Raw genomic sequence first — 25,282 nt, 5'->3', positions numbered from 1 at the left:
GTCCTACCAGCCTTTCTGAGGCCTCTGGGCAGGCGTGGGATCTTTGAGTGATCTGGGCTCCACTTCTGCCTGCAGGCATCGAGCCCCAGGGCAACACTGTGCTGCAGCCAGCCCACTTCACTGTGCAGACGGTAGATGCTGGCATGGGTGAGGTGCTGGTCTACATCGAGGACCCCGAGGGGCACACTGAGGAGGTAGAGTGGAGTTTGGGGGATGAAGGAATTGCAACCAGGGCTGCTCAGGATGGTGGAGTCCAGGGATTGATCACAATTATGTGAATTTTTTTCAATCTTTTTCCTTCCCAATAGGCCAAAGTGGTTCCCAACAATGACAAGGACCGAACGTATGCTGTCTCCTATGTGCCCAAGGTTGCTGGGTTACACAAGGTATCTCTCTCCCTGGAGGCCCTCATGCCCTCCACTGCTGCTCCTCTCAGCCCACACCCCACTGCCACAGTCTGCCTCTCACCCTAATGTTTCCTCTCGACTCCCTCAGAACTAGTGTCCCCTAAGCTAACCTTTGACCTCCCTCATCCCAGGTGACTGTGCTCTTTGCTGGCCAGAACATCGAGCGTAGTCCATTTGAGGTGAATGTGGGCATGGCTCTTGGGGATGCCAACAAAGTATCAGCCCGTGGCCCTGGCCTGGAACCTGTGGGTAATGTGGCCAACAAACCCACCTACTTTGACATCTATACTGCAGGTAAGGGCTAGCCATGGTGTGCTGAGGCAACCTTTCACTGAGTATGGGTGTGAGGCTGACTTGGCTGAGACAGAGGTCCTAGGTGGCGGTGGGGTAGTTTCAGGATGAGGGAGCCTGATCAGATGTGTCTAGAGTGGGTGCTGACCACCTGTCCTTTGCAGGGGCTGGCACAGGTGACGTTGCTGTGGTGATCGTGGACCCACAGGGGCGGCGGGATACAGTAGAGGTGGCCCTGGAGGACAAGGGTGACAATACATTCCGCTGCACATACAGACCTGTGGTGGAGGGACCACACACAGTGCATGTGGCCTTTGCTGGAGCCCCCATCAACCGAAGCCCTTTCCCTGTTCATGTGGCAGAAGGTAAGGGTTACCTCACCAGAGCCAGACGCAGACAGCTTGTCACCAGACTTCAGTCCTGAGGGCCGATGAGAAGAGCAGCACTCCATCCACAGGGGTGGAGGTGGGAGCAGCAGCTAGCTGTTGAGACAGACAGGAGCAACTAGGTGGGGCTCTGAGGGAGTTCCTTCTTTCTCATCACTCCACCCCAAGGAAGCTAGTTTGGCTAAGAGGAGGGCCAGAGACCACATGGAAAGAGACTCAAATATGGGCGACACAGAATGGTTGGGAGAGGAGGACGGGGCCACACTGGCAGAGCACACACGGCATGCTCTCACCCGAGTGCGAGGCTCAGTTGGTGAACCTACCCCTGACGGTTTCTTTCCCTGTACTCAGTACCCTCGCTGCGGCCTACCCCCTCTGTGTCCATTGTCCACCAGGCCAAGAGAGTGGCGCCACGTTAGTACTGGACAGTGGAGGCGTGGCCAGGCATGGTCCTAGCTGGCTAGCCTCACCTGTGCTTGTGGCATGCCCACATGGTGTGATTGCTCCTATTCTGTGCCGTTCGGTGACAGGCTGGAGTTCCATGCCATTGCCTGTGGTCTCTGACAGGTCTTTTTTTTTTTTTTTTTTTTTTTTGCTGTTTGCCTGGTAGTTTCTGTCACAAAATTTAGAAGCTGTCCCATTGTCTATCGGTGTTCTATGCCTGGCCCCAGCTGCTGAGCCGCTGCCTGTATTCCGTGAAAGGGTCTGAGTTCGGTGCCGCTAGCTGTGTTCTCCGGCAGGCCTAGATAATGTGTGGCTGTCAGTTTTGCGGTGCCCCGTGAGCTCCATGCCATTTTCTGTATTGTACCAGGCTGCTTTCCGTGCATTGCCCATGCGCGGTGGAAGGCTTAATGTCACATGGAAACCCTCTTGTTCCTTGGTGGTGCTGGATGTTCTGTAGCACGCCACAGTTTGTGAGTCAGCTGTGGCCGTCCTGAGAAGGCCTGGGGCTATAGGTGGAAGGCCTTAGGTGTCTTCCTTGTCTCTTAGCCTACTCAGTGCAGACTCTGCCGTGTCTTTGTCTGAAGTGACTCTGAGAAAAGGCCCTTTCCTGGGCCTGCACCAGATCTCTGCCCAGAGCTCAGCATTGCTCCCAGCAGTCCCAGTTCTGCGGTGGACACAGAAGGCATGGGGCAGGATTGCATGAAGCCATGTCCAGTACCTGGGAGGGGTCAGGAGGTCCATGCACAGTGAGGTGGTCAGGGACAAGGAGCTTGGTCTTTGTTCAGGACCCTTCATCACCCAATCCTTCTGTTTCTTCCTCCCCCAGCCTGTAATCCCAATGCCTGCCGTGCCACTGGGCGAGGCCTGCAGCCCAAAGGCGTGCGTGTGAAAGAGGTGGCTGACTTCAAGGTGTTCACCAAGGGTGCTGGCAGTGGGGAACTCAAGGTCACAGTCAAGGGGCCAAGTGAGTGCCAGAGCCCAGGGCTGGGGGACTGGACAGTGGTTCTGATGACCAGTGGCAGCCAGCACACACAGCCCCATCCAGAGACTCCAGAGACATAGTGACCAGAGGCACCATGGACTCTCCCCTGCCTGTTTCCCAGCCTGAGAACTGGACCTAGTTTTCTCTACCACGTGTGCTACACTGGGCTGCTGTGCTCAGGGGTGACACATGATCCCAATATTATATTCATCTCTGCCCACTAGTAGCACCTCCCTTATATAGGCCCAAATCCCAAGGATTCCTGGAGGGGACAAAAAACCTGGGAGTTCCAGACTTTTGACCTGTCCTCCCTGACCTTTATTCCTCAGAGGGCACAGAGGAGCCAGTGAAAGTGCGGGAGGCTGGGGACGGTGTGTTCGAGTGCGAGTACTACCCTGTGGTACCTGGGAAGTATGTGGTGACCATCACATGGGGTGGCTATGCCATCCCCCGCAGGTAAGCACAACGTCTCCGCCCTGTCTGGGTCTTCCTGTCTGGGTCACTGGCTGCAAGGAGAGGAAGTAGCTCCCTGCAGTTTTGAAGGAATGGGAGCGGGGTGGCTCAGACAGGGCACTTCCTAACATCGATGCCACGCCCTTCCTTTCCCTAGTCCTTTTGAGGTCCAGGTGAGCCCAGAGGCTGGAGCCCAGAAAGTGCGGGCATGGGGTCCTGGTTTGGAGACTGGCCAGGTGGGCAAGTCAGCTGACTTTGTGGTGGAAGCCATTGGCACAGAAGTGGGGACGCTGGGTAAGTGGCTGGGTGGCAGAAGAGGTGTGATATAGTGACTGACAGTGAGGATTTGGGGAAGAGGGCGATGGTGTTGAAGGGTGTCAGGATAAGCATGGCCCGGGAGACAGAGGCAGCTTGGGTGGAGGCAGAAGGAAACACGGGGGCCTGCCTGAGAGGCCCAGCTGCCTCTTAGCTCTCTGGCCCTCCCACCTCTCCCCAGGCTTCTCCATCGAGGGGCCCTCACAAGCCAAGATAGAGTGTGACGACAAGGGTGATGGCTCGTGTGATGTTCGGTACTGGCCCACCGAGCCTGGAGAGTACGCTGTGCATGTCATCTGTGACGATGAGGACATCCGAGACTCACCCTTCATTGCCCACATCCAGCCAGCCCCACCAGACTGCTTCCCAGACAAGGTGGGGTCCCAGCTCCCACACTCTGTCTGGACTGGGCTCGGGTGCACTGCTCCTCCTCCTGTCCCCAACCCAGCCCTCCTCTTTTGCCCTGCGCAGGTGAAAGCCTTTGGACCCGGCCTGGAGCCCACTGGCTGCATCGTGGACAAGCCGGCTGAGTTCACCATTGATGCCCGCGCTGCTGGCAAGGGAGATCTGAAGCTCTATGCCCAGGTGGGACATTCAGTGTCTCTACTGTGCCCCACTACCACAGACAGGGGCCTCCAGAAAGGAGGCTGCAACATCACAGAAAAGCAGGATTGAGTCTCATGTAGCCATAGTCTATGGAAAATTAAAACCATATTTTCTTACTGATGATAGATAATCTTAGAAGCAAATTCATTTTGAATCAGTAATTTGCAGTTGAAAGACAGTTTCACCAAATATGACATTGGTTTCAAGTCAGTTTCTCAAACTAGTGTCCACTGACCCCTAAAAGTCTTGAGGCTCCAAGGAGACAGTTGTTCTTTAAAAGACTTGGTAATCAATTTTAGGAATAATGACTTAGCCCGGCCTTTCCCTGACTAACTCATAAGATAAACATAAGCTAGGAAGCAGGCTACACAGGTGCCTCATGCCAAGTCTTTTGGCTCCCAGGGTAGGTACTGGCCTGATATCAGTGGCTGGGCCTTGGAGTGGGTGTGTAGATACTAAATGGAAAAGGTGCAGAGAATGACTGATCCAGCAGAGGGCACACTGAGAGTCCTGTGGCCACTTCTGCTCTTCTGAACATTGCTTGGCTGGTGCCCACAGGATGCAGATGGCTGCCCCATCGACATCAAGGTGATCCCCAATGGTGATGGTACCTTCCGCTGTTCCTACGTGCCTACCAAGCCCATTAAGCATACCATCATCGTCTCCTGGGGAGGTGTCAACGTGCCCAAGAGCCCCTTCAGGGTATGTCTACCAACCCCACCCCTTGCACACTATCTACCAGGAGTCCCAGAGGAGTTTGGGCCCCACACAGCCGGTACTGGCTGCATGGACCCTCTGCGCATTTTCCTGCCTGAAGCCCCCAATAAAGAGGCTGAGTGAGGCTGGGGTGGAGAGCTGCTGGGAGAGGTTAGCCTTGAGCAAGGCCTACTCCCTGAGCATCAAACCCCTCCCCTGCCCACAGGTGAATGTGGGAGAGGGCAGCCATCCTGAGCGGGTAAAGGTATACGGCCCCGGAGTAGAGAAGACAGGTCTTAAAGCCAATGAACCCACCTATTTCACAGTGGACTGCAGCGAAGCTGGGCAAGGTGCGCAACCCCCTTGGGGGCGTGTTCCAGGTGGGAAGGGCTTGGATCCACTGGAACCGGTTGCCTGAGTCTCACTCACGGTCCCTGCCCTTCCTTGTCTCAGGTGACGTAAGCATTGGCATCAAGTGTGGACCTGGTGTGGTGGGGCCTGTGGAAGCTGACATCGACTTTGACATCATCAAGAATGACAATGATACCTTCACAGTCAAATACACACCCCCAGGGGCTGGCCACTACACCATCATGGTGCTGTTTGCCAACCAGGTACCGCAGCCCTCAACGGTCAGGAGCTGTGGGCTTGCAAGTTAAAGGTCTGGGAAGGCGGCTGGAGTGAGCTGTTTCTGAGGCAGAAGCATAGTTGCACGGAGGCTGTGTGTGGCGTCCTCTTTGTGTGTGCACTGTGTCTCAGACAACACGGGGGTGCTTTTAGAGGTTGTCTTTACCCTCACTGGGTCCCTGAGTGTCCTGACCAGCATCTAGCTCAATCCTGTCTCCTGGGAAACCTGATCAAGACTTTTCCACATCCAGGAGATCCCTGCCAGTCCCTTCCACATCAAGGTGGACCCATCCCACGATGCCAGCAAGGTCAAGGCTGAGGGCCCCGGGCTGAGCCGCACAGGTAGGTGTCTGGGCCAGGCTGGGGCTGGTGTGAGTTGGGGTTGTGGTGAATTGGTTTCCAGGCCCTCACTACCATCTCTTGGCTGGGATGGGGATTCCAGGTGTGGAAGTTGGAAAGCCGACTCACTTCACTGTGCTGACCAAGGGAGCCGGCAAGGCCAAGCTGGATGTGCACTTTGCTGGGGCAGCCAAGGGCGAGGCCGTGCGGGACTTTGAAATTATTGACAACCATGACTACTCATACACTGTCAAGTACACTGCTGTCCAGCAGGTATGTCTCATTCCCTCATGCTGTCCCCTATGCTGAGCATGGGACCTGAATGCAAGCTTCTCAGCTTCAGCCCATTCTGGGTCCTTGGCCATTCCTTACCTCCTGTCTGCTCTTGCTCTAGATCAGTGGCCTGCAGACTCCAAGGAACTGTTACTAGGTTGGATCTAAGCCACTCCATTCTGACTTTCTGTTGTACCCCATAGGGCAACATGGCAGTAACAGTGACCTACGGTGGGGACCCTGTCCCCAAAAGTCCCTTTGTGGTTAATGTAGCACCCCCATTGGACCTCAGCAAAGTCAAAGTTCAAGGACTTAACAGCAGTAAGTGAAGAGCCACCCTGGGATTGCGGGGTGTTGGGTGAGGGGTGGAGTCTCTGCTCATGGTGTCCCTTGCCCTCTATGCAGAGGTGGCCGTGGGACAGGAACAGGCATTCTCGGTGAATACAAGAGGGGCTGGTGGTCAGGGTCAGCTAGATGTGCGGATGACCTCACCCTCCCGGCGACCTATCCCCTGCAAGCTGGAGCCTGGGGGTGGTGCAGAAGCTCAGGCCGTCCGCTACATGCCCCCTGAAGAGGGACCTTACAAAGTGGACATCACCTATGATGGTCACCCAGTGCCTGGCAGCCCCTTTGCTGTGGAAGGTGTCCTGCCCCCTGACCCCTCCAAGGTAAACACACAGGGGCTGGGATCCAGGAGTTGGGGGCTGATAGGAAAGATGAGTGAGTTATAGGCAGAGACCAGAAGAACACATGAGCCTAGAGTAGGCACATCCAGAGCCAGGAGCATCCTTTCTGGGGGATGGGTCTTAGAGACAGCTTAGTTGTTCAGAGACTGGCATTGGAATCAGACCTGATCCACAGAACTGATCCACTGTTACTCCATCTCCTGGAGTTGGCTGCTACAGCTCAAGGTGCTTGCTCAGGTCACAGCTGCAGAGTCTGGGAACTTAGAAGAAGCCAAGTTCAGGGGACTAACACATGTGTTCATCTTTCTAGGTCTGCGCTTATGGCCCAGGTCTCAAGGGTGGGCTTGTAGGTACTCCTGCACCGTTCTCCATTGACACCAAAGGAGCTGGCACAGGAGGCCTGGGGCTGACTGTTGAGGGCCCCTGCGAAGCCAAGATCGAGTGCCAAGACAATGGAGATGGATCCTGTGCTGTCAGCTATCTGCCCACAGAGCCAGGCGAGTACACCATCAATATCCTGTTTGCTGAAGCCCACATCCCTGGCTCACCCTTCAAGGCCACCATCCAGCCCGTGTTCGACCCAAGCAAGGTGAGGGCCAGTGGGCCAGGCCTGGAGCGTGGCAAGGCTGGAGAGGCAGCCACCTTCACTGTGGACTGCTCGGAAGCGGGCGAGGCCGAGCTCACCATTGAGATCCTGTCGGACGCTGGCGTCAAAGCCGAGGTGCTGATCCACAACAACGCGGATGGCACCTACCACATCACCTACAGCCCTGCCTTCCCTGGCACCTACACCATCACCATCAAGTATGGCGGCCACCCCATACCCAAGTTCCCCACTCGTGTCCACGTGCAGCCTGCAGTTGATACCAGTGGCATCAAGGTCTCCGGGCCTGGTGTGGAGCCACATGGTAAGAGAGGAGCAGCCCACAGTGTCGAGTTATGGGACTAGGCCAGGAGGGAGGGAGGAGAGCTGGGGGATGAGCAAATGGAGGTTTCGGGGGCTCAACACCCCAGAAAAAGGAGCAAGGGGGACCAACAGGGCATGAAGATTAGTCTCTGATCTTGTGACAAAATGGCATCGGCCCCTGGGCACTTTTCTGGTAAGATCTTTGAACTTGTCGATTTAAGGCATCTCAGACCCCAATAAAGCCGAGAACACATAAAAAGGCACAGTGGGAAAGCTGTATCTTAGGTGTCAAGAATCCGGGAGATAGTTACATGAGTGGGCTGCTTGCGAGGGAGACAGATCAACGAGGGATAAGCTGAGCAGAGGCAAGTAGGACACAGTCCTCAGCCTGGCAGGGCACTAACGAGGGCAGAGGACGGCACTGAATGGTGAAGGGAGCAAAGGCAGAAGGTGTGAGGGAAGGCCTGAGACTCAAGGGCGCAGAGAGTTGGCTAGGCTCTACTTAAAGAACAGCTTCGGAGTGAGGGATGAGGAAGGGGCTGAGTAAAGGCTGAGCCTGGCTCCCTGGATCTAGGTGTCCTGCGGGAGGTGACGACTGAATTCACCGTGGATGCGAGGTCTCTGACAGCCACAGGCGGCAACCATGTGACAGCTCGGGTACTCAACCCCTCGGGTGCTAAGACAGATACCTATGTGACAGACAATGGGGATGGCACCTACCGAGTGCAGTACACTGCCTATGAAGAGGGTAAGGGGTTTGTACGAGTGGGAACGGGGCACAGTGTGCTCTGGAGGGCAAGGATGAGGGAGGGCTCTGCGCTCCTTGACTGACTGACTGTGACTGGCTTCCAGGTGTGCATTTGGTGGAGGTGCTATATGATGAGGTAGCTGTGCCCAAGAGCCCCTTCCGAGTGGGTGTGACTGAAGGCTGTGACCCCACCCGAGTCCGAGCCTTTGGACCAGGCCTGGAGGGTGGCTTGGTCAACAAGGCCAACCGCTTCACTGTGGAAACCAGGTATCCTTCTCTTTGCCTAACCTTGACCCAAAGTTATATCCATCTTGATCTCTTGCCCTTTCCATTTATTTGCCCTGTCACCCACTTCATCCTATTTCAGAGGTGACCCAGGGTCATTCTCCCTGTATTCCTAGACAGCCCATGCAGTCCATCCCCAGCAGCCTGCCCTCTTTATTCCTCCCTGTCCCCCAACCCCTTCCCTAACCCTTTCACTGGCTCTAAAACAGCTGACAGGAGTGTTCTTTTATAGGGGTGCTGGCACTGGAGGCCTTGGCCTAGCCATTGAGGGCCCCTCAGAAGCTAAAATGTCCTGCAAGGACAACAAGGATGGTAGTTGCACAGTGGAGTACATCCCCTTCAGCCCTGGAGACTACGATGTCAACGTCACCTTTGGGGGACAGCCCATCCCAGGTGGGCAAAGAGGGTGGGCTGGGCTGTGGATGACAGGACTCTGGCGCCACAAGGAAGACTGGGGGAAGGGTGGATGGGGCGGTTTGCAGAGGGCAGAGCAGCGGGGTAGGAGGTGCTGTGGTGTGAGAGCCCCCAGTTCATTCCTCCAGTTCATTCCTCCAGTTCATTCCCAGAGGCCCTGGCCTGGAGCACCAGGCCTTGGTCATGCTGCTTCTCTTACTAGGTTTGCTGTCCTGTAGCCCAGATGCTTGAGTGTGCCTGTCTTCTCCCATTGTTCTAGGAACTGGATCTGCTAAAACAAGACTCTGTTTTCTCCTTATTGCGTGTTGTATAGCCTCTTCATGTTCTACCACAGTGTCAGAAACAGAAGTCGTTTTTAAAATATTCCATTTTTAACATTTTAACAATCTAGGAGGGTTATCTACCTGGGCTGAGCCCAAGTAAGTGAGGTTTGCCTTGCCTCACTCTGCAAATTTGCATACTCTTGTCTTTTATGTCTCAGCAAGTTCCAAACTGCCTTCATGTTGGTCTTTTGTCCGTATGGACCTCTCAGTAGCAGGGAGGTTGCCTCGTCCTTGGATTCTCAGCACGAGGAGATAGACTTTCCCAGGCAGTGGGGAGAGGATAACCACCATCTCCTCCTCCTCCTCCCAGGAAGCCCATTCCGAGTTCCTGTGAAGGATGTGGTGGACCCTGGGAAGGTGAAGTGCTCAGGACCAGGCCTAGGGACCGGTGTCAGGGCTCGAGTACCTCAGACTTTCACAGTGGACTGCAGTCAAGCTGGCCGGGCCCCTCTGCAGGTGGCCGTGCTGGGCCCCACAGGTATGGAATAGAATGTCTGGGGTAAGAAAGGGAAGTGGAGTGAGGTTCCAGGAAGCCCTATTGACACCCCCACCCCCACCTTTGTCCAGGTCTGGCTGAGCCCGTGGAGGTGCGTGACAATGGCGATGGCACCCACGCTGTCCACTACACACCTGCCACTGATGGACCCTACACAGTGGCTGTCAAGTATGCTGACCAGGAGGTGCCCCGCAGGTGAGCACCAGCCTTGGGCAATCCGTGCTGAGCTCTGGAGAGATTTTCCTGGGGCCACACCTTCAGGGCCGGGACTTGGGCAGAGTCCCTCTTATCTGTCTGAACCTCCTTCCCAGGACTTCCCTATCCTGCTACACTCCAGGGTTCTCTGCCTGAATATAATCTCACCCCAGGAGCTTTGATGCCAAATCAGATTCCAGGAAAAGAGCCACAGAAAGCCCAGGGACTCACCCCTTTAGACAAAAAACAACATCTTCCTTTGGATTAAAAAATGCTCAGACTACAATAAATGGGTCCTTCAGAGACCTCTTCCAAGACTCAAGATGTCTCCTGGTCCTGGGAACCAGCCCCTCCACGCTCGCCTTGCAGAGTCATTCCTCTTGCCCATATGTGGGAAGGCTCCCATTCCCAAGCTCCAACTCCTGATGACTGTCTGTTCTTTATTTTTCAAGCCCTTTCAAGATCAAAGTGCTCCCAGCCCATGATGCCAGCAAGGTGCGGGCCAGTGGCCCTGGCCTCAACGCTTCTGGCATCCCTGCCAGCCTACCGGTGGAGTTCACCATTGATGCTCGGGATGCTGGGGAGGGGCTGCTCACTGTCCAGATCCTGGTGAGTCTAGGCACAGCCCCCTTCCCAGTTGGACTCTGAGGGCAAAGGCAGACTTGACCTCTCCTTCTCCCCTAGGATCCCGAGGGTAAACCCAAGAAGGCCAACATCCGAGACAATGGGGACGGCACATACACTGTGTCCTACCTGCCAGACATGAGTGGTCGATACACCATCACCATCAAGTATGGCGGTGATGAGATCCCGTACTCACCCTTCCGCATACATGCCCTGCCTACAGGGGATGCCAGCAAGTGCCTTGTTACAGGTGAGCACCAACTCTGCCTCCCTTCTTACTGGTAAACCAGCCTCCCTAAAGTGCATTTAGATCCCCAGCCCAGTCCCTTGGGAATGCTGGCAAAGAGCCTGTCCCCTTTGCCCTAGCGCCCCCCTCCCCCCCCCGCCATCACCCCACCCACTAGCTCATCTTGAACCTTTGTGGCCTAACTTTCTTGTCTATTTCCAGTGTCCATTGGAGGCCATGGATTGGGTGAGTAACCTTGTTTCTCTTCCTTTGTTAGGGGCTGGAGGCTGTGGGAGCCACTGGAGAAGAGAAGGCTAGGCACAGCCTCCACAGCCCCTCATCTGGCTTTTCCATTGTGCCAGGTGCCTGTCTGGGTCCCCGAATCCAGATTGGAGAGGAGACTGTGATCACAGTGGATGCCAAGGCTGCAGGCAAGGGGAAGGTGACCTGCACGGTGTCCACGCCAGACGGGGCAGAGCTCGACGTGGACGTGGTTGAGAACCACGATGGTACCTTCGATATCTACTACACGGCACCTGAGCCGGGCAAATACGTCATCACCATCCGCTTTGGGGGTGAACACATCCCCAACAGCCCCTTCCACGTGCTGGTAAGTTCATGGCCATGGTGGGGCTGGAGGACAGGGTGGGGAGTGCAGAGTATGCCTCCTAGTAGCTGCAAGGGATCCTAGAAGCTGTCCTCAAGGAAACAGAGAGCTTGTCCCCATGTCCAGTGAATGGATCCTGGAGCCAGAGTACTCTAGAATTGAGCCCTCGTGAACCCCACCTCCACCCCCCAACCCCCGCAGCCTGCCACAGTGCGAGAGGTGGCACAGCTCCACCTCTTGCCTCAGTGGTGCCATCCCTCTCTGGAGGAGCTCACTGTGTTCCTCTCTGACCCTTCTCTGTCCCTGGCTCCTCTGTTTCCACAGAGGTGGCCCTGCAGGACAAGGGTGGAACACGTGAGCTACCCACCCGGGACTTCAGTCCTGGGCCATTCCGAGTCCGTTCTGGGCTCTAGGTCCCACCACATGGCGTGCCCTGTGCCTTGCTTCCCAGGCATGTGACCCCCTGCCTCACGTGGAGGAGCCTGCCGAAGTGTTGCAGTTGCGCCAGCCCTATGCCCCTCTTCGGCCCGGCACCTGCCCCACACACTGGGTACTCGAGCTTCCCATGGCAGGCCCCACCACCCTTCTCTTCCCCGCTTCCTTCATTTCTTCCTTCTGTTCTTCTGCAGGCTTGGGCCATGGTTGGGCCTTTGGGGGAATAGGCAGGCCTTAGGATGGGCAGAGGGAGCCCAGAGCTGGGTATGGCACCCCTTCTTTTCTTTTGCAGCTGGCTCACCTCTCCTGCCGCTCAGGGTTTCATCATTAACCTTCTTCTTGTTCTTTCCTCATTCTCTCTGACTTCAGTCACAAGGTGGGCCACACCCCCAAGCCAATGTCCTTTCTTCTGTCTCACCTGCTGCAGGCCACCGAGGAGCCCGTGGTACCCGTGGAGCCGTTGGAGTCCATGCTGAGGCCCTTCAACCTGGTCATCCCCTTCACGGTGCAGAAAGGGGAGCTCACAGGTACTGGGTCCTGCACACACGAGGCTCCCTCTGAGGAGAACTGAGGGTGCTTGTTGGCCTTTCGTCTAAGAGCAAGTGTAGAGATGAGCACTGGGGCCCAGGGAGAGAAAAGAAACGAGTCTAGGTCCCACAGTTGGGCAGACTAGAACTCAGGTTTAAGCCCTCTGTCTCCAAGCTCAGGATCATCCTTCTGTTCCCAAAGAGACTGCTTCCCAGTGTCTGGCCTCTGGTGAAAGCAGGACCACACCAGAGCAGACCCAGGACAGGCGGGGCTTGCAGTGGGAGAAACCAGGGTCCTTCATGTAAGTGTGTCTGCCCTTCAGGGGAGGTGCGGATGCCCTCTGGTAAGACAGCGCGTCCCAACATCACTGACAACAAAGATGGTACCATCACAGTGAGATACGCACCAACGGAGAAAGGCCTGCACCAGATGGGAATCAAGTATGATGGCAACCATATCCCTGGTGAGTTGGGGGTAGGGTGAGGCCATGGCAAGAGAAGCTGACATCATGTGGGTCCTGCCTTTCTCTTTTAAATAAGTATTTAAGCACCTGCCATGCACAGGCATTGAGGGAGGTTCTGGGTAAATGTGTGTCCTGGTGGGTCATGAGTCAAGTCGGTATGGTAGAGACACAGGGCTCAGCAACCAAGGCTGTTGAAGACGCTGGGGGCCGGCGTGGGTACAGGAAGCCCCTGCCCTTATACTGACCCAGCTCCATCTGTCACTACCCAGGGAGCCCTCTGCAATTCTATGTAGATGCCATCAACAGCCGCCATGTCAGTGCCTATGGACCAGGTCTAAGCCATGGCATGGTCAACAAGCCTGCCACCTTTACGATTGTCACCAAGGATGCTGGGGAAGGTGAGGAAAGCTGCCGAAAGAGGTGAGGGGCCTGGCCAGGTTCAGGCACGCGGGCAGACCCTCTGATCTCTGCCCAATTTCATCTACAGGGGGTCTGTCACTGGCTGTGGAGGGCCCGTCTAAGGCAGAGATCACCTGCAAGGACAACAAGGACGGCACATGCACTGTGTCCTACCTACCCACAGCACCTGGGGACTACAGCATCATTGTACGCTTTGACGACAAGCACATCCCAGGGAGCCCCTTCACGGCCAAGATCACAGGTGAGGTGCATATTCAGGTATATGCTCCAGTCAGTTCACGGTTGGACAGAGACTGCTGGGGAGAAGGAGAGCATCTTGAGATAAATGTAAGGATGGGCAAGAAACATCTCACCATCCCATGCTTTAAAAGACATGACCACCAGCCTAGTCTACACAGTGAGCTCCAGGATTGCCAAAACTACATAGAAAGACCCTGACTCAAAAAACAAAAACAAAAACAAAACAAGCCAGGTGGCGGTGGTGCACATCTTTAATTCCAGCACTCAGGAGGCAGAGGCAGGTTGATCTCTGTGAGTTTGAGGCCAGCCTGGTCTATAGAGTAAGTTCCATTACAGCCAGTAATGTTACACAGCAAAACCCTATCTTGGAAAAAGATAGGGTTTCAAATTAAATCAATTAAAGTTCCTCTTGAAAATGTAGGGCATTGACACTCTATGGCATCTTGAGAAAGCCCAGAGATAGCTTAGCACTGTGACAGAGCCATACAGAGAGTCCAGTGTCTTGTTCCATGTGACTCAGGATTAAATATGTAAAGGTTCAAGGAGGGACTTAGCCCTTCCTGGACAGTCAGGCATGAGAACAGGGATGCTGGGTCTCTCTGAGGTTGTTTGGGTTGATGTAGATCAGGGATGCTAGAGTCTGTCTGGAGCCAACAGCCTGACCCACCCCAACTCCTTCCTAGGTGACGACTCAATGAGAACATCACAACTTAATGTGGGCACCTCCACGGATGTGTCACTGAAGATCACAGAGAGTGACCTCAGCCAGCTGACAGCCAGCATCCGTGCCCCTTCAGGCAACGAGGAACCATGCCTTTTAAAGCGCCTGCCCAACAGACACATTGGTGAGCACAGTGATTCATGGGGGTACTTGAATGGGGGAGGCCTCAGGGATGCTCTGCTCAATGTCCCTTCTCCACAGGGATCTCCTTTACCCCCAAGGAGGTCGGGGAACACGTGGTGAGCGTACGCAAGAGCGGCAAGCATGTCACCAACAGCCCCTTTAAGATTTTGGTGGGGCCTTCAGAGATCGGCGATGCCAGCAAAGTTCGCGTCTGGGGCAAGGGTCTTTCTGAGGGACATACCTTCCAGGTGGCAGAGTTCATCGTGGACACCCGCAATGCAGGTGCTTCTCACCCCAGAATCCCCCCCCCCCCCCGTGTAGTTGGTACTCCACGGGTCCTTGTCCCTCTTTCCTGCCCAGAACCTCCCCCTCTGGCCTCAGCCTCCTCCCCCGATCTTCTTGAGCCTCTTGGGGTTGAACCTGGAGCTCACTGGGGAAAAGTGACTGTCCCCAATCAGCTCTGTCACAGTTAAGAGAATGTTTAGCCATCCCGAGCTTGTTAGTCCCCACTCGCTGAAATCTAACAGTATGGAATTTTCCAGAACGCCTCTACAGTGGGCCATGATGACAAACCCTGGGCTTGCTTTTCTGCCTCTCATGGTGCCATTCTCCCTAGTGGCCACTATACTCATTTGGCGTCTGCTCTGGGCAGAGTCTACCGTATGGGTCAGAAGAGCAATGTGGGAGCAGGTATCACAGGCTCGCTTTCCTTCCCTCAGGGTATGGAGGCCTGGGGCTGAGCATCGAAGGTCCTAGCAAGGTGGACATTAACTGTGAGGATATGGAAGATGGTACATGCAAAGTTACCTACTGCCCGACTGAACCCGGCACCTACGTCATCAACATCAAGTTTGCTGACAAGCACGTGCCTGGTGAGGCTCTGGGCCGGGGCTTGGAGGGGACAAATCTGGTGACCAGGCAGGTGACCCATGAACCTCATTCTCCTTTTCTCACTTGCAGGAAGCCCCTTCACTGTGAAGGTGACTGGCGAGGGACGCATGAAGGAAAGCATCACCCGGCGCCGACAAGCACCTTCAATTGCCACCATTGGCAGCACCTGCGACCTCAACCTCAAGATCCCAGGTAGGCTCTGCAAAGGCAGAGAAGAGCCAGGGCGGGGCAGGGTGGAGCAGGGCGGGGCCGGCCATGGGATGTACTTGCAGCCTAGCGCCTACATCGCCTACATCGGGCCTCTGTCCTGCCTGCCTCTCTCCTCACCCCCTGGCTCTGGGCTTTCTATAGGAAACTGGTTTCAGATGGTGTCCGCCCAGGAGCGCCTGACCCGCACCTTCACACGCAGCAGCCACACGTACACCCGCACAGAGCGGACAGAGATCAGCAAGACTCGGGGTGGGGAGACCAAGCGTGAAGTCCGGGTGGAAGAGTCCACCCAGGTTGGCGGAGACCCCTTCCCTGCTGTTTTCGGCGATTTCCTAGGCCGGGAACGCCTAGGCTCCTTTGGCAGCATCACCAGGCAGCAGGAAGGTGAGCAGAGAACACTAGGAACTGGGGTCCTCACAGGGAGACTGGGGCCTCCTGTTTTGTGAGACAGAATGGCCCCTTCTCTGGCCACCTTGGCCTAGGTGACCAGGACAGGTCTGAGCAGAGGAGGAGGAGGGAGAGGACAGTGGAAACCAGATATGGCCTCTTGTTCACCTGACATCACTCCAACCCTTCAGGTGAGGCCAGCTCTCAGGACATGACAGCCCAGGTGACCAGCCCATCTGGCAAGATGGAAGCTGCAGAGATCGTTGAGGGCGAGGACAGCGCATACAGTGTACGCTTTGTGCCCCAGGAGATGGGTCCCCACACAGTCGCGGTCAAGTACCGTGGCCAACACGTGCCTGGAAGCCCTTTTCAGTTCACCGTGGGTCCACTAGGTGAAGGTGGTGCCCACAAGGTGCGGGCTGGAGGCACCGGGCTGGAGCAAGGTGTAGCTGGTGTGCCAGGTAAGGGGAAGAAACCTCCCCCTGTGTGTGTGTGTGGGGGGGGAGGTAGTTGGGGCCAGGGCAGCCAATGTGAGGGGCAACAGTTCTCAGATGCCGCCTTATCCTTTTGCCCTGAATCCAGCTGAGTTCAGCATCTGGACCCGAGAAGCTGGTGCTGGGGGCCTGTCTATTGCTGTGGAAGGTCCCAGCAAGGCAGAGATTGCATTCGAAGACCGCAAAGATGGTTCTTGTGGCGTCTCGTATGTTGTCCAGGAGCCAGGTAGATGTTCACAGTTGGGTGGAGAGTGTGCTACCCCAGCTGCCCTTATCTATCCTGGGTTTCCACTTGCTGACCATACCAAAGATCCCTGGGGCTGTGGGACTTCCACCCATCAGTCTCCACTCCCCTTCTCCCCCAAATCCCTTCACCCATTCAGAGCTGAGCCCTAATCCAATGAGTTTGCCCTGGGATGAGACTGGGCTGGGTGTGGTGTGCCTCTTCTGCCCATACCCTGGAAAATGTGCTGACTAGCCTCCTTCCTCAGGTGACTATGAGGTCTCTATCAAGTTCAATGATGAGCACATCCCAGACAGCCCCTTTGTGGTACCTGTGGCTTCCCTCTCAGACGATGCTCGCCGTCTCACCGTCACCAGCCTCCAGGTCTGTGCCTGGGGTAGGACCTGAGAGAGAGGCAGGGTCTAGGAAGGCAGGCCCATATGGCCAGTGACTTAGCAGTGACCATGATAGATGAGTTGATTGCAGTCCCTTTCCCACTGTATACAGCAGGCACGCATGGGTCAAGGCCCTTGGGGGAGCGTGTTGGCATCCTAGTGAATGCTTCTACGTTGGCTCTACAAGCCCCTCTACCTTGTGCTTTCTGCAAGCCCTGTGCTTCCTGAGAGCTGACATCTCCTGTCACTGCATTTCTTCCACTTTCTCTAGAATGTTTGTAACTAATGACTTCATAAGTACATAAACAAAACAGGCATAAGCTAAAGGACTCCTGAGCAGGCATATGTAGCCACAGGGTCTGGGCTGCACCTCTCCTGGCTGCTGGGACCAGCTGTACTTTTCCTTGCTGTGACATCTAGAAAGGTCTCCTTTCCTTCTGCCATGTGGGAATGTGTATTCTGCAGACTCTTAGCAAAGCCACACTGACACATGAACACACTGTCACAGAGCCATTGTGTAAGGACAAGGAGAGGAGGGCCTTGCCCCAAATCCCTTTAGCTGCCCCACAGTGCAGTCTTACCAACCAATAGTGAACCCCTCCACTCTACCCCAAGCTTCCATCACCCTGCCTCCCCCCAGCCCTGCTTATATTTTCTCCGTTCTTCTCCCTGGTCACCTCCTTCAAAAAGTGTTCTTGGGGTAGTCTATACTCAGCCTGCCATGTCCAAACTCTCATGCGCCTGCAACTCACACAGCCCTCGAAAACTCTGCTAACGGGCCTGCATTGCTCAATGTCTGGCCTCTGCTTCATCAGCTGGGACAGGGATCCATCACTCCTCATCCCCTGTGGTACCCAGGATGGTGCCTGCCTCATTGCAGGTGATGTGGAGAGTGGCAGATCAGCCTTTGCCTTCTCAGCCCTTCCCTGCAATCTGGGCTGGCAGGCTGGGGCCATGCTGGAGAGGTGGGAGCATTGGGCTGGCCATCCAGTAAGAGCAGCCTTGAGGGGCAGAGAAGACTGCGTCAGCCCCAGCTTCCTGGGACTCTGAGTAAGTTTGCTCTGTGGTCTTTGCAGGAGACTGGGCTCAAGGTGAACCAGCCGGCATCCTTTGCGGTGCAGCTTAATGGGGCACGTGGTGTGATCGATGCTAGGGTACACACACCCTCAGGAGCTGTGGAGGAGTGCTATGTCTCTGAGCTGGACAGTGGTGAGCTGGCCCTGCCCCTGCCATCTCCTGCCAGGCTGGGATCTCTGGGGAAGGAGTGGAGAGAGAGGGAAGCTCACCCACAACCTTCTGCCTCACAGATAAGCATACCATCCGCTTCATCCCCCATGAGAATGGTGTCCACTCAATCGATGTCAAGTTCAACGGTGCCCACATTCCTGGAAGCCCCTTCAAAATTCGAGTTGGAGAGCAGAGCCAAGCTGGGGACCCAGGCTTGGTGTCAGCCTATGGGCCTGGGCTCGAGGGAGGCACTACTGGTGAGTGTGTAGAGCTACAGGGGGAGTGGGGTTAGATTTGGGGGAGTGGTCAGACACTCTTGGTAGTTTGGGGGCGTGGTCAGACACTCTTGGTAGTTTGGGGGCGTGGTCAGACACTCTTGGTAGGTTCGCGCTTGTTGGTTCTGACTTGCAGTGCTGCCCAAGGAACCCAGGGCCCCACTCGGGGCTGCGTTCTTTCTTGCCTTCAGCCTTGCTCCTCTGTCCTCCAGGTGTGTCATCCGAGTTCATTGTGAACACCCAGAATGCAGGCTCCGGGGCCTTGTCTGTCACCATTGATGGTCCTTCTAAAGTGCAGCTGGACTGCCGGGAGTGTCCTGAGGGCCATGTAGTCACTTACACTCCCATGGCCCCCGGTAACTACCTCATTGCCGTCAAGTATGGTGGCCCTCAGCACATTGTGGGCAGCCCCTTCAAAGCAAAGGTCACAGGTGAGTGAGCATCCTGGGTGGAGAAGGTTCATACAGCCCAACCCAGCCCTGCTGGCTCTCATGGCCTTTCACATTTGATTGTGGTCTGCCCTCAGTTGTGGTCAAGTAACCATGATGGAGGTGGGCCTGACAAGTAACCCTGATGGAGGAGGCGGGCCTGACAAGGCAGCATCCCATTCTTTAGAGTTGTGCATCATGTCTTTAAAAATACAACTCTCTCTTTTTCAATGCTGGGGTTTGAAACCAGAGCCCCACCCATACTAGGCAAGTGCTCTACTACTGAGCTAGAGCTCTAGTTTGTTCTGTTTTAAAGCCACACTCTTGCTGACTCCCCAGAGGAGGTCTGGGAGGGTGAGGGATGGAGCCAGAAGTGGCTCAGGCCCAGGGATAAGCGGGGATTGGTGCATTGGGAGCTGCTTGTTTGGAATAGGTTCCATTCTTCAAAAGCTGCAGCTGAGGACAGGAGGGGGCCTGGTGCGTTCCATGTCACCCAAGGCCCATCCCAGAAGATTTTCAATGTCCTAGAAAAGGACAGGAAGTCCTTCTGACTGGGCCCTTGGCCACCTGCTCTGCTCTTCAGGTCCCCGGTTGTCTGGAGGCCACAGCCTTCATGAAACATCTACAGTTCTGGTGGAGACCGTGACCAAGTCCTCCTCAAGCCGTGGCGCCAGCTACAGTTCCATCCCCAAGTTCTCCTCAGATGCCAGCAAGGTGGTGACAAGGGGGCCTGGTCTGTCCCAGGCCTTTGTAGGTCAGAAGAACTCATTCACTGTGGACTGCAGCAAAGCAGGTATGTCCCAGCTTATCAGGGGGAGAAGGGGAGGGAGCAGGACGCTGTCCAGGGAGTAGGGGTGTGGGCTTCTTGTGGCCCTGGTGTGAGCCACTCCTCTCTGCCTCCCTCTCAAGGCACCAACATGATGATGGTGGGTGTGCACGGGCCCAAGACACCCTGTGAAGAGGTCTATGTGAAGCACATGGGAAACCGGGTATACAACGTCACCTACACTGTCAAGGAAAAAGGAGACTACATCCTCATTGTCAAATGGGGTGACGAAAGTGTCCCCGGAAGCCCCTTCAAGGTCAATGTGCCCTGAATCCCAGAAGTGCCTCCCCCAGCCCAGGGCCCCCACTTCCTGCCAAACTCACACCCACACAAATGTGCCATATCCCTATGCACACTCACAGAATCAGACACGAAAACACCTGCCTTAGGTGTGAAGTGAGTGGCACAACCTCCCACCCCACCGTGCACTTGAGGGGTGGAGGGCCTTTTATCTGTCTGGGATCAGTGTCCCTCAGATGTGACCTGAGGGCAGACTGGAGTCAGACTCAGGGGCAGAGACTGTGATATAGGGGGTTAGACAGGGGTTGGGGGGGGGTCTGTGGAAGCCCCGAGGATCATAGTGGGGCTGAAGCCATTGGGCAAGCACTGAGCTGGTTATCTGTGTGTGGGAGAAGTCACCCTCACAAACTGTCGAGCCTGAGGACTCTATTGGCAGCTCTGGTAGCCATAACCCTAGAGCAAGGGATTTGGAGAATAATCAGAAGGAAATACAGCCAGAACAAGCAGCGCCTGGCATGTGGACTGGCCCCGAGTGACGTGCTCTGCCCAAGCCAGGCTTCCTGGGGGACTGATTTCTCTTACTATATATTTTTTTTTTATGGTTGCACAGCTCTGCCCTATTGAGGGTCTTTTTTTACACATTGTGGGGCCCAGCTTTCTGGGAGACTTTTGCACATGTGGAAAACACCAAATAAAGTGTAGCTGTTGCAGAGGCTTGGCTGTTCTTTATGAGTGTGTGCGCTTGTCCACTGTTGCCTCCTGACCCAGAGTAGAGGACCACACAGAGGTGATTTGGCTGTTACCCAGAGACCTGACCCTGAGGGCTGAGAGCAAGAGCCTGGGAAAGATAGGAACTATGGTCTGAAATGTTGGCTGAAAGAGGACCTGATGGAGAATTAGACTCCCACTAGCTGGAAGGCTAGTAGATGGCAGATGAGAGGGAACGCTATTAAAGGTGACTGGAAGGCCACTTAACATTAAGCCCACCTTGAAGGATGTTCGTCACATTAGGTTCTTAGAACTGTGATCACAAGGCCAGGAGTGGTGGCCCACACCTTTAATCCCAGCATAAAGGCAAAGATGGCTCTTTCTGTGTTTCAGGCCAGATACATAGTTTCAAGACAGCCAGAGCTACATAGAGAGACCCTGTCTCAAACAAAACAAAGAACTGTGACCACTGCCTCAAGCAGTGATGCTCTTTATCCAGCAGAAACCAAATGAGAATCCCGAGCCTTGCTCCAGACACTAGGTCAGACCTGGAACAACTATACCCTCCCCTCAAGTCTTGACCTAGCTCAGGTCTCCTCTTGGACTCCATAGCAGCTTCTGAACTAATCCCTTGGTCCTTGACCTGCCCTCCATGTTCCATGCTGCTAGAATGGATCCCATTAAAGGCCTCATGTCCCTCTGGGTTAGAGCCAGAGCCCTTGTGGCTCTGGTGCCTTTCCAGGAGATGGTCCTCTCCACAAACCCCTGAGTTCAGACCAATCCCCCCACACGTGGTTGGGCAGGATATCCAATCTTCATTTATACTCTGCACCTCACCCTGCTCTGTGGTTTCCTGGGTACCTATGCTGCAGCTCTGGCCTCTGTCTGGAACACTTTTGCCTTCCCACACTCATCTTTCTGGCCTCTTCTGGCCTCTCCTGAGTCACTACTACCAATTTCCACACATCCGTGGGGCACATGTCTGCCTAAGATTATTACCTGACCAGTGACCAGATACCCATGGTCTCCACAACCAGTCTAAGCTCCTGACCCTGAGAGTTCTAATACAGGCGAGAATGCTCTGTGAACACGTTGCAAAGCAGGGCAAAGCTCACTTCACTAGATGGATCCCATAACAACAGAGCATCCCCAGGCACTCCACAGGGATGCCACCGAGACCCAAGACAATGTGCCCCTGGCCCCCAAACCTGGCTTCATCCAGTGGCCTGTACGCTCCCTCATTCTCTCCTTAGGTTTCCTCTTTCTCTTCCTGTCCCAAGAATGAGGCAGGACAGAAAGACTCATGGGAAGGGAAAGGAACCTCCTCCCTCCCAGACTCTGGCTCAAGTCTCAGAGTCAAGAATTCCGGCACAATTCACATTTTCTGTGAAGATTGCCAACATGGAGACAATACTCCTTTTATGTCAAGCTATTTCAAATAAAAATGTTAAAGTAGCAATGAACCATGCTCAAGGCCTAAGTATGTATGGCCTTTCTTCCCAGCTGCAAACAGGAAGTTTTCCGGGAATCTTACAAATAAGACTAAACTGTGTTGACAATTAAAAACATCTTAACTTCCCCAGGCTTCCCTTGTGACTTAGGGTTATACTTATCAGCTGAGAGCCTGTTCAGGGCACATCAGGAACCACCCTATGATCTCATTTAAGCTCCTTAGTAACCCTTTGAAATGTGGCTACAGAAGTCACCAAAATAATGCATACGGCTATGGTTGAGACACGTCATTCTCTCCTGAGAAGCCACACCCATGCTTGAATGGGTCCTATCCTTCCTCTGAGACCCTCTCGGCTAATCACCTTGCTAAACCTCTACTAATCTCTAATAAATGTGAACTCGGCTTTAGTACTGTCTCATCCTGAAATTCTTTTCTGAAATGAAAACAAACAAAAACAAAACAGCTTTACCTAAGAGAGGTCTTAGAGGAAAAAAACAAAACAAAACCTCTCAGACTGCTGCAGATGGCAGTACAGAACTATGTCTCCTGTCCCTGCACACTGTAGGTGACAGTGGGTACTCTGTCTGGATCTGCCATCAAGGCCCCTCTGGAACTTCTCTTTACTGCACCCCTGCTCTTCCTGAGATTTCTCACTCCCCCCTTATCCCTGCAGGGAGCTCCTGAGAGCAGAAATCCTGTTCTATCAACCATTCATTCCTAGCTCCTATTCATGGTCCCCTTTTGATAAATGGAGGTTGAATGAAGGAGCAGTGATATGCATGGCACTGTTCGGCTCCTTAAAGCTCATTCAGCCCATTAAAGTAGGTTTGCTCTCTTGAGCACCCAGCCACTTGTGCTCACCAGGGACTTCTGTGCCAGGTGCTGGAGCATATGGTCCTATCCAGACCCCCTCTCACTCCCTCCCATCCCCTCTTACCCCAGATTGAGTACAGGCACATAGTGGGTCAGCAGTTCTCACCCAGCCATGGTTGGGCGGTAGCTGCTGAGCAACTGTGGGCCTCTTCACAATCCTTTTACAGTCCTGTGACATGGCCCTGAAAACTTCAGTGCTGAATCTAAAGTGAAGCCTCAAAATAGCCAAGCGAGAGTGAAACCCCAGTGCGCTTCCATTTCCCAGGCTGTATTGCTCCAATTTTTCTTGTAGTTGTGACCAGATATCTGACAGGAAATACTGAAGGGATGACAAGTTCCATTTTGGCTCACAGCTTGAGGTTACAGTCTGTCACAGCAGGGAAGATACAGCTTTGACTGGGGTGGTAGGAGCTCAAGGCTGCTTACACATATGGGGAAGACCAGGATGCAGAGAACACATATGGGCAACTCAGAAGACACTCAGATCACACTAGACATCTGTAGCCTTTTTACTCAGTCTTGGACCCCATCGTATGTGATAGTGTCAACCATATTCTGTGTGTGTGTTGGGAGACCAAAGGTAAGTCTCACTAAAGACCTGGGACCAATCAAATTGACAATCCAGATTGATGCCATACATACATACATACATACATACATACATACATACAACCACTAGACTAGACCTTGTGGATGTGTCAAGCACTCCAAACCCAAGCCCAGTTCTTGCCCCTGTGTATGTATGTGAATGTGTTGGGGTGTGTGTGTGTGTGTGTGTGTGTGTGTTTTGGAAGAACAGTGGCCCTTTCCCCTCCAACTTGCTCATTTCAGAGTGTATGCCCTCAGGAATGTTACTCTTGTCTCAGCAGATACACAGACTAGAAGATGAGGCCTCTCTGCTGCTCAAACACATCTAACCTCAAAGCCAGTTTTGTCTACTCTGACTCTAAGAATCTCTCAACTCCATCTACTCCACCTTCCCCATGGTGGAGAATCACACCCCATTCCAGCCACCATGCTTCTGTTTGGGTCCTCTCCTTCAGTCTTGCCTCTACACACAGCATAGTCTCCGATAGTTCTAATGCGTGAGTCTGGTGATAATTACCCTTTATGCCGCAGGAAAACCTCTAGATTCTTTAATTTTGTTTGCTTTGTTTCCAAGATAGAGTTTTGCTGTGTAGCTCTGGCTGTCCTGGAACTCACTCTGTAGACCAGGCTGCTCTCAAACTCAAGAGAGCCACCTGCCTCTGCCTCCTGAGTGCTGTTTTGTTGTTGTTGTTTGAGATGGGTTTCAAAAAACCAGTTGTTTACATTTATTTAGTTATTTAGTGTGCCTCTGTGTGTGTATTCCATAACACAGACGTAGAGAGGTCAGAGGACAACTTGCACAACTTGCTCCTCTCCATCCACCATGTAGGTTCTAGGGATTGAAACTCAGGGTGACCAACTGTGAACCATCTTGCCATCTCCAAGACAGTTTTAATATTTAGTCCAGGCTGACCTTGAGCCTGTGGCAATCCTGCTTCTAGCTCCTAAATACTAGGGTTACTTCTATATAGTTCTCTAAATTTAGCAGCTAACATAAGGCCTTGGTGCTCTGCAGCACTACTCAGTGTCAACAATTTGCCCATTTCTTTATTATATATATTATATATATATATATAATATACATATATATATTGTCGTAGTTAACATGCATGTATACATGATACTGCTATAGACCTTGACTTTCTAGCTAGGAAATAACTTTTCTTCGACAATTGTAGTAGCACATGTCTATAATCCCAGTACTGTAATCCCAGACTGAGGCAAGAGTTGGAGAGTTTGAGGACTGTCTGGGCAAAACAAACAAATGAAGCAGGCAGGAGGAAATAATGAATCCCTGTAATCCCAGCATTCAGGAGGATGAGAGGCAATAGGATAACTCACTGCAAGTTCAAGGCCAGCCTGGATTCTGAGGTCCAGGCAGCAAAGGTTACAAAAGATAAACTACCTGATAAAACCAAAACAAAGGGTAGGGGGTGTGGCATGGTGGCCAAGCCTTAAATTCTAGTACTTTCGAGGCTGAGACAGTAGGATCACCAAAGGTTTGAGGCCAGGTTAGGGTAAAATAGTGAAACCCTATCAAGAAAAAGAAAACAAAGAGAGGGAGGGAGGAGGGAGGAAGAAAGGAAAGAAGGAAGAAAGAGAAAGAGAAAAAGGAAGGAAGGAGGAAGGGAAAGATAAGAGGAAGGAAGGAAGGAAGGAAGGAAGGAAGGAAAAAACAAAAAAAAAACAAAAACAAACCACACACCGAATTGACTAGATGACCCTAAGGCCCACCTAGTGGAAGAGATGCTCACAGGGTGTACTATGACCTCACACACATGCCCCCACCTCCGTGCCCCTCTTG

The 25,282-nt window shown here is 53.8% G+C and overlaps 1 protein-coding gene across 2 annotated transcripts in view; it reads left to right on the top strand.

The window, feature by feature from the left end:
• Flnc (filamin C) overlaps positions 1 to 20,568 on the top strand; it is a 28,083-nt gene extending 7,515 nt beyond the window's left edge. Inside the window, exons 5-48 of one of the 2 annotated variants that reach the window (XM_027391357.2) lie at positions 76 to 194; positions 309 to 386; positions 539 to 701; positions 863 to 1,063; positions 2,355 to 2,492; positions 2,840 to 2,966; positions 3,121 to 3,257; positions 3,460 to 3,653; positions 3,750 to 3,863; positions 4,443 to 4,586; positions 4,807 to 4,930; positions 5,034 to 5,194; positions 5,459 to 5,549; positions 5,650 to 5,819; positions 6,023 to 6,140; positions 6,225 to 6,487; positions 6,816 to 7,413; positions 7,987 to 8,160; positions 8,265 to 8,427; positions 8,678 to 8,838; positions 9,493 to 9,660; positions 9,750 to 9,873; positions 10,326 to 10,482; positions 10,558 to 10,747; positions 10,946 to 10,969; positions 11,086 to 11,333; positions 11,782 to 11,880; positions 12,193 to 12,292; positions 12,616 to 12,756; positions 13,026 to 13,154; positions 13,244 to 13,417; positions 14,100 to 14,261; positions 14,339 to 14,542; positions 14,980 to 15,132; positions 15,221 to 15,343; positions 15,503 to 15,745; positions 15,940 to 16,209; positions 16,331 to 16,468; positions 16,734 to 16,849; positions 17,937 to 18,069; positions 18,168 to 18,344; positions 18,575 to 18,793; positions 19,374 to 19,583; positions 19,700 to 20,568. In XM_027391357.2, coding sequence (XP_027247158.1) covers positions 76 to 194; positions 309 to 386; positions 539 to 701; positions 863 to 1,063; positions 2,355 to 2,492; positions 2,840 to 2,966; positions 3,121 to 3,257; positions 3,460 to 3,653; positions 3,750 to 3,863; positions 4,443 to 4,586; positions 4,807 to 4,930; positions 5,034 to 5,194; positions 5,459 to 5,549; positions 5,650 to 5,819; positions 6,023 to 6,140; positions 6,225 to 6,487; positions 6,816 to 7,413; positions 7,987 to 8,160; positions 8,265 to 8,427; positions 8,678 to 8,838; positions 9,493 to 9,660; positions 9,750 to 9,873; positions 10,326 to 10,482; positions 10,558 to 10,747; positions 10,946 to 10,969; positions 11,086 to 11,333; positions 11,782 to 11,880; positions 12,193 to 12,292; positions 12,616 to 12,756; positions 13,026 to 13,154; positions 13,244 to 13,417; positions 14,100 to 14,261; positions 14,339 to 14,542; positions 14,980 to 15,132; positions 15,221 to 15,343; positions 15,503 to 15,745; positions 15,940 to 16,209; positions 16,331 to 16,468; positions 16,734 to 16,849; positions 17,937 to 18,069; positions 18,168 to 18,344; positions 18,575 to 18,793; positions 19,374 to 19,583; positions 19,700 to 19,887 — 7,328 coding nt within the window. In that variant the 3' untranslated portion in view covers positions 19,888 to 20,568. The remainder of the gene's footprint in view (positions 1 to 75; positions 195 to 308; positions 387 to 538; positions 702 to 862; positions 1,064 to 2,354; positions 2,493 to 2,839; positions 2,967 to 3,120; positions 3,258 to 3,459; positions 3,654 to 3,749; positions 3,864 to 4,442; positions 4,587 to 4,806; positions 4,931 to 5,033; positions 5,195 to 5,458; positions 5,550 to 5,649; positions 5,820 to 6,022; positions 6,141 to 6,224; positions 6,488 to 6,815; positions 7,414 to 7,986; positions 8,161 to 8,264; positions 8,428 to 8,677; positions 8,839 to 9,492; positions 9,661 to 9,749; positions 9,874 to 10,325; positions 10,483 to 10,557; positions 10,748 to 10,945; positions 10,970 to 11,085; positions 11,334 to 11,781; positions 11,881 to 12,192; positions 12,293 to 12,615; positions 12,757 to 13,025; positions 13,155 to 13,243; positions 13,418 to 14,099; positions 14,262 to 14,338; positions 14,543 to 14,979; positions 15,133 to 15,220; positions 15,344 to 15,502; positions 15,746 to 15,939; positions 16,210 to 16,330; positions 16,469 to 16,733; positions 16,850 to 17,936; positions 18,070 to 18,167; positions 18,345 to 18,574; positions 18,794 to 19,373; positions 19,584 to 19,699) is intronic. The other variant, XM_027391358.2, reaches the window with a different exon arrangement.
• Positions 20,569 to 25,282: the final 4,714 nt, after the last annotated feature.

This window comes from Cricetulus griseus (assembly GCF_003668045.3).
Source record: "Cricetulus griseus strain 17A/GY chromosome 1 unlocalized genomic scaffold, alternate assembly CriGri-PICRH-1.0 chr1_0, whole genome shotgun sequence".
NCBI lineage: Eukaryota > Metazoa > Chordata > Mammalia > Rodentia > Cricetidae > Cricetulus > Cricetulus griseus.
This window is presented reverse-complemented; position numbering and strand designations above follow the sequence as displayed.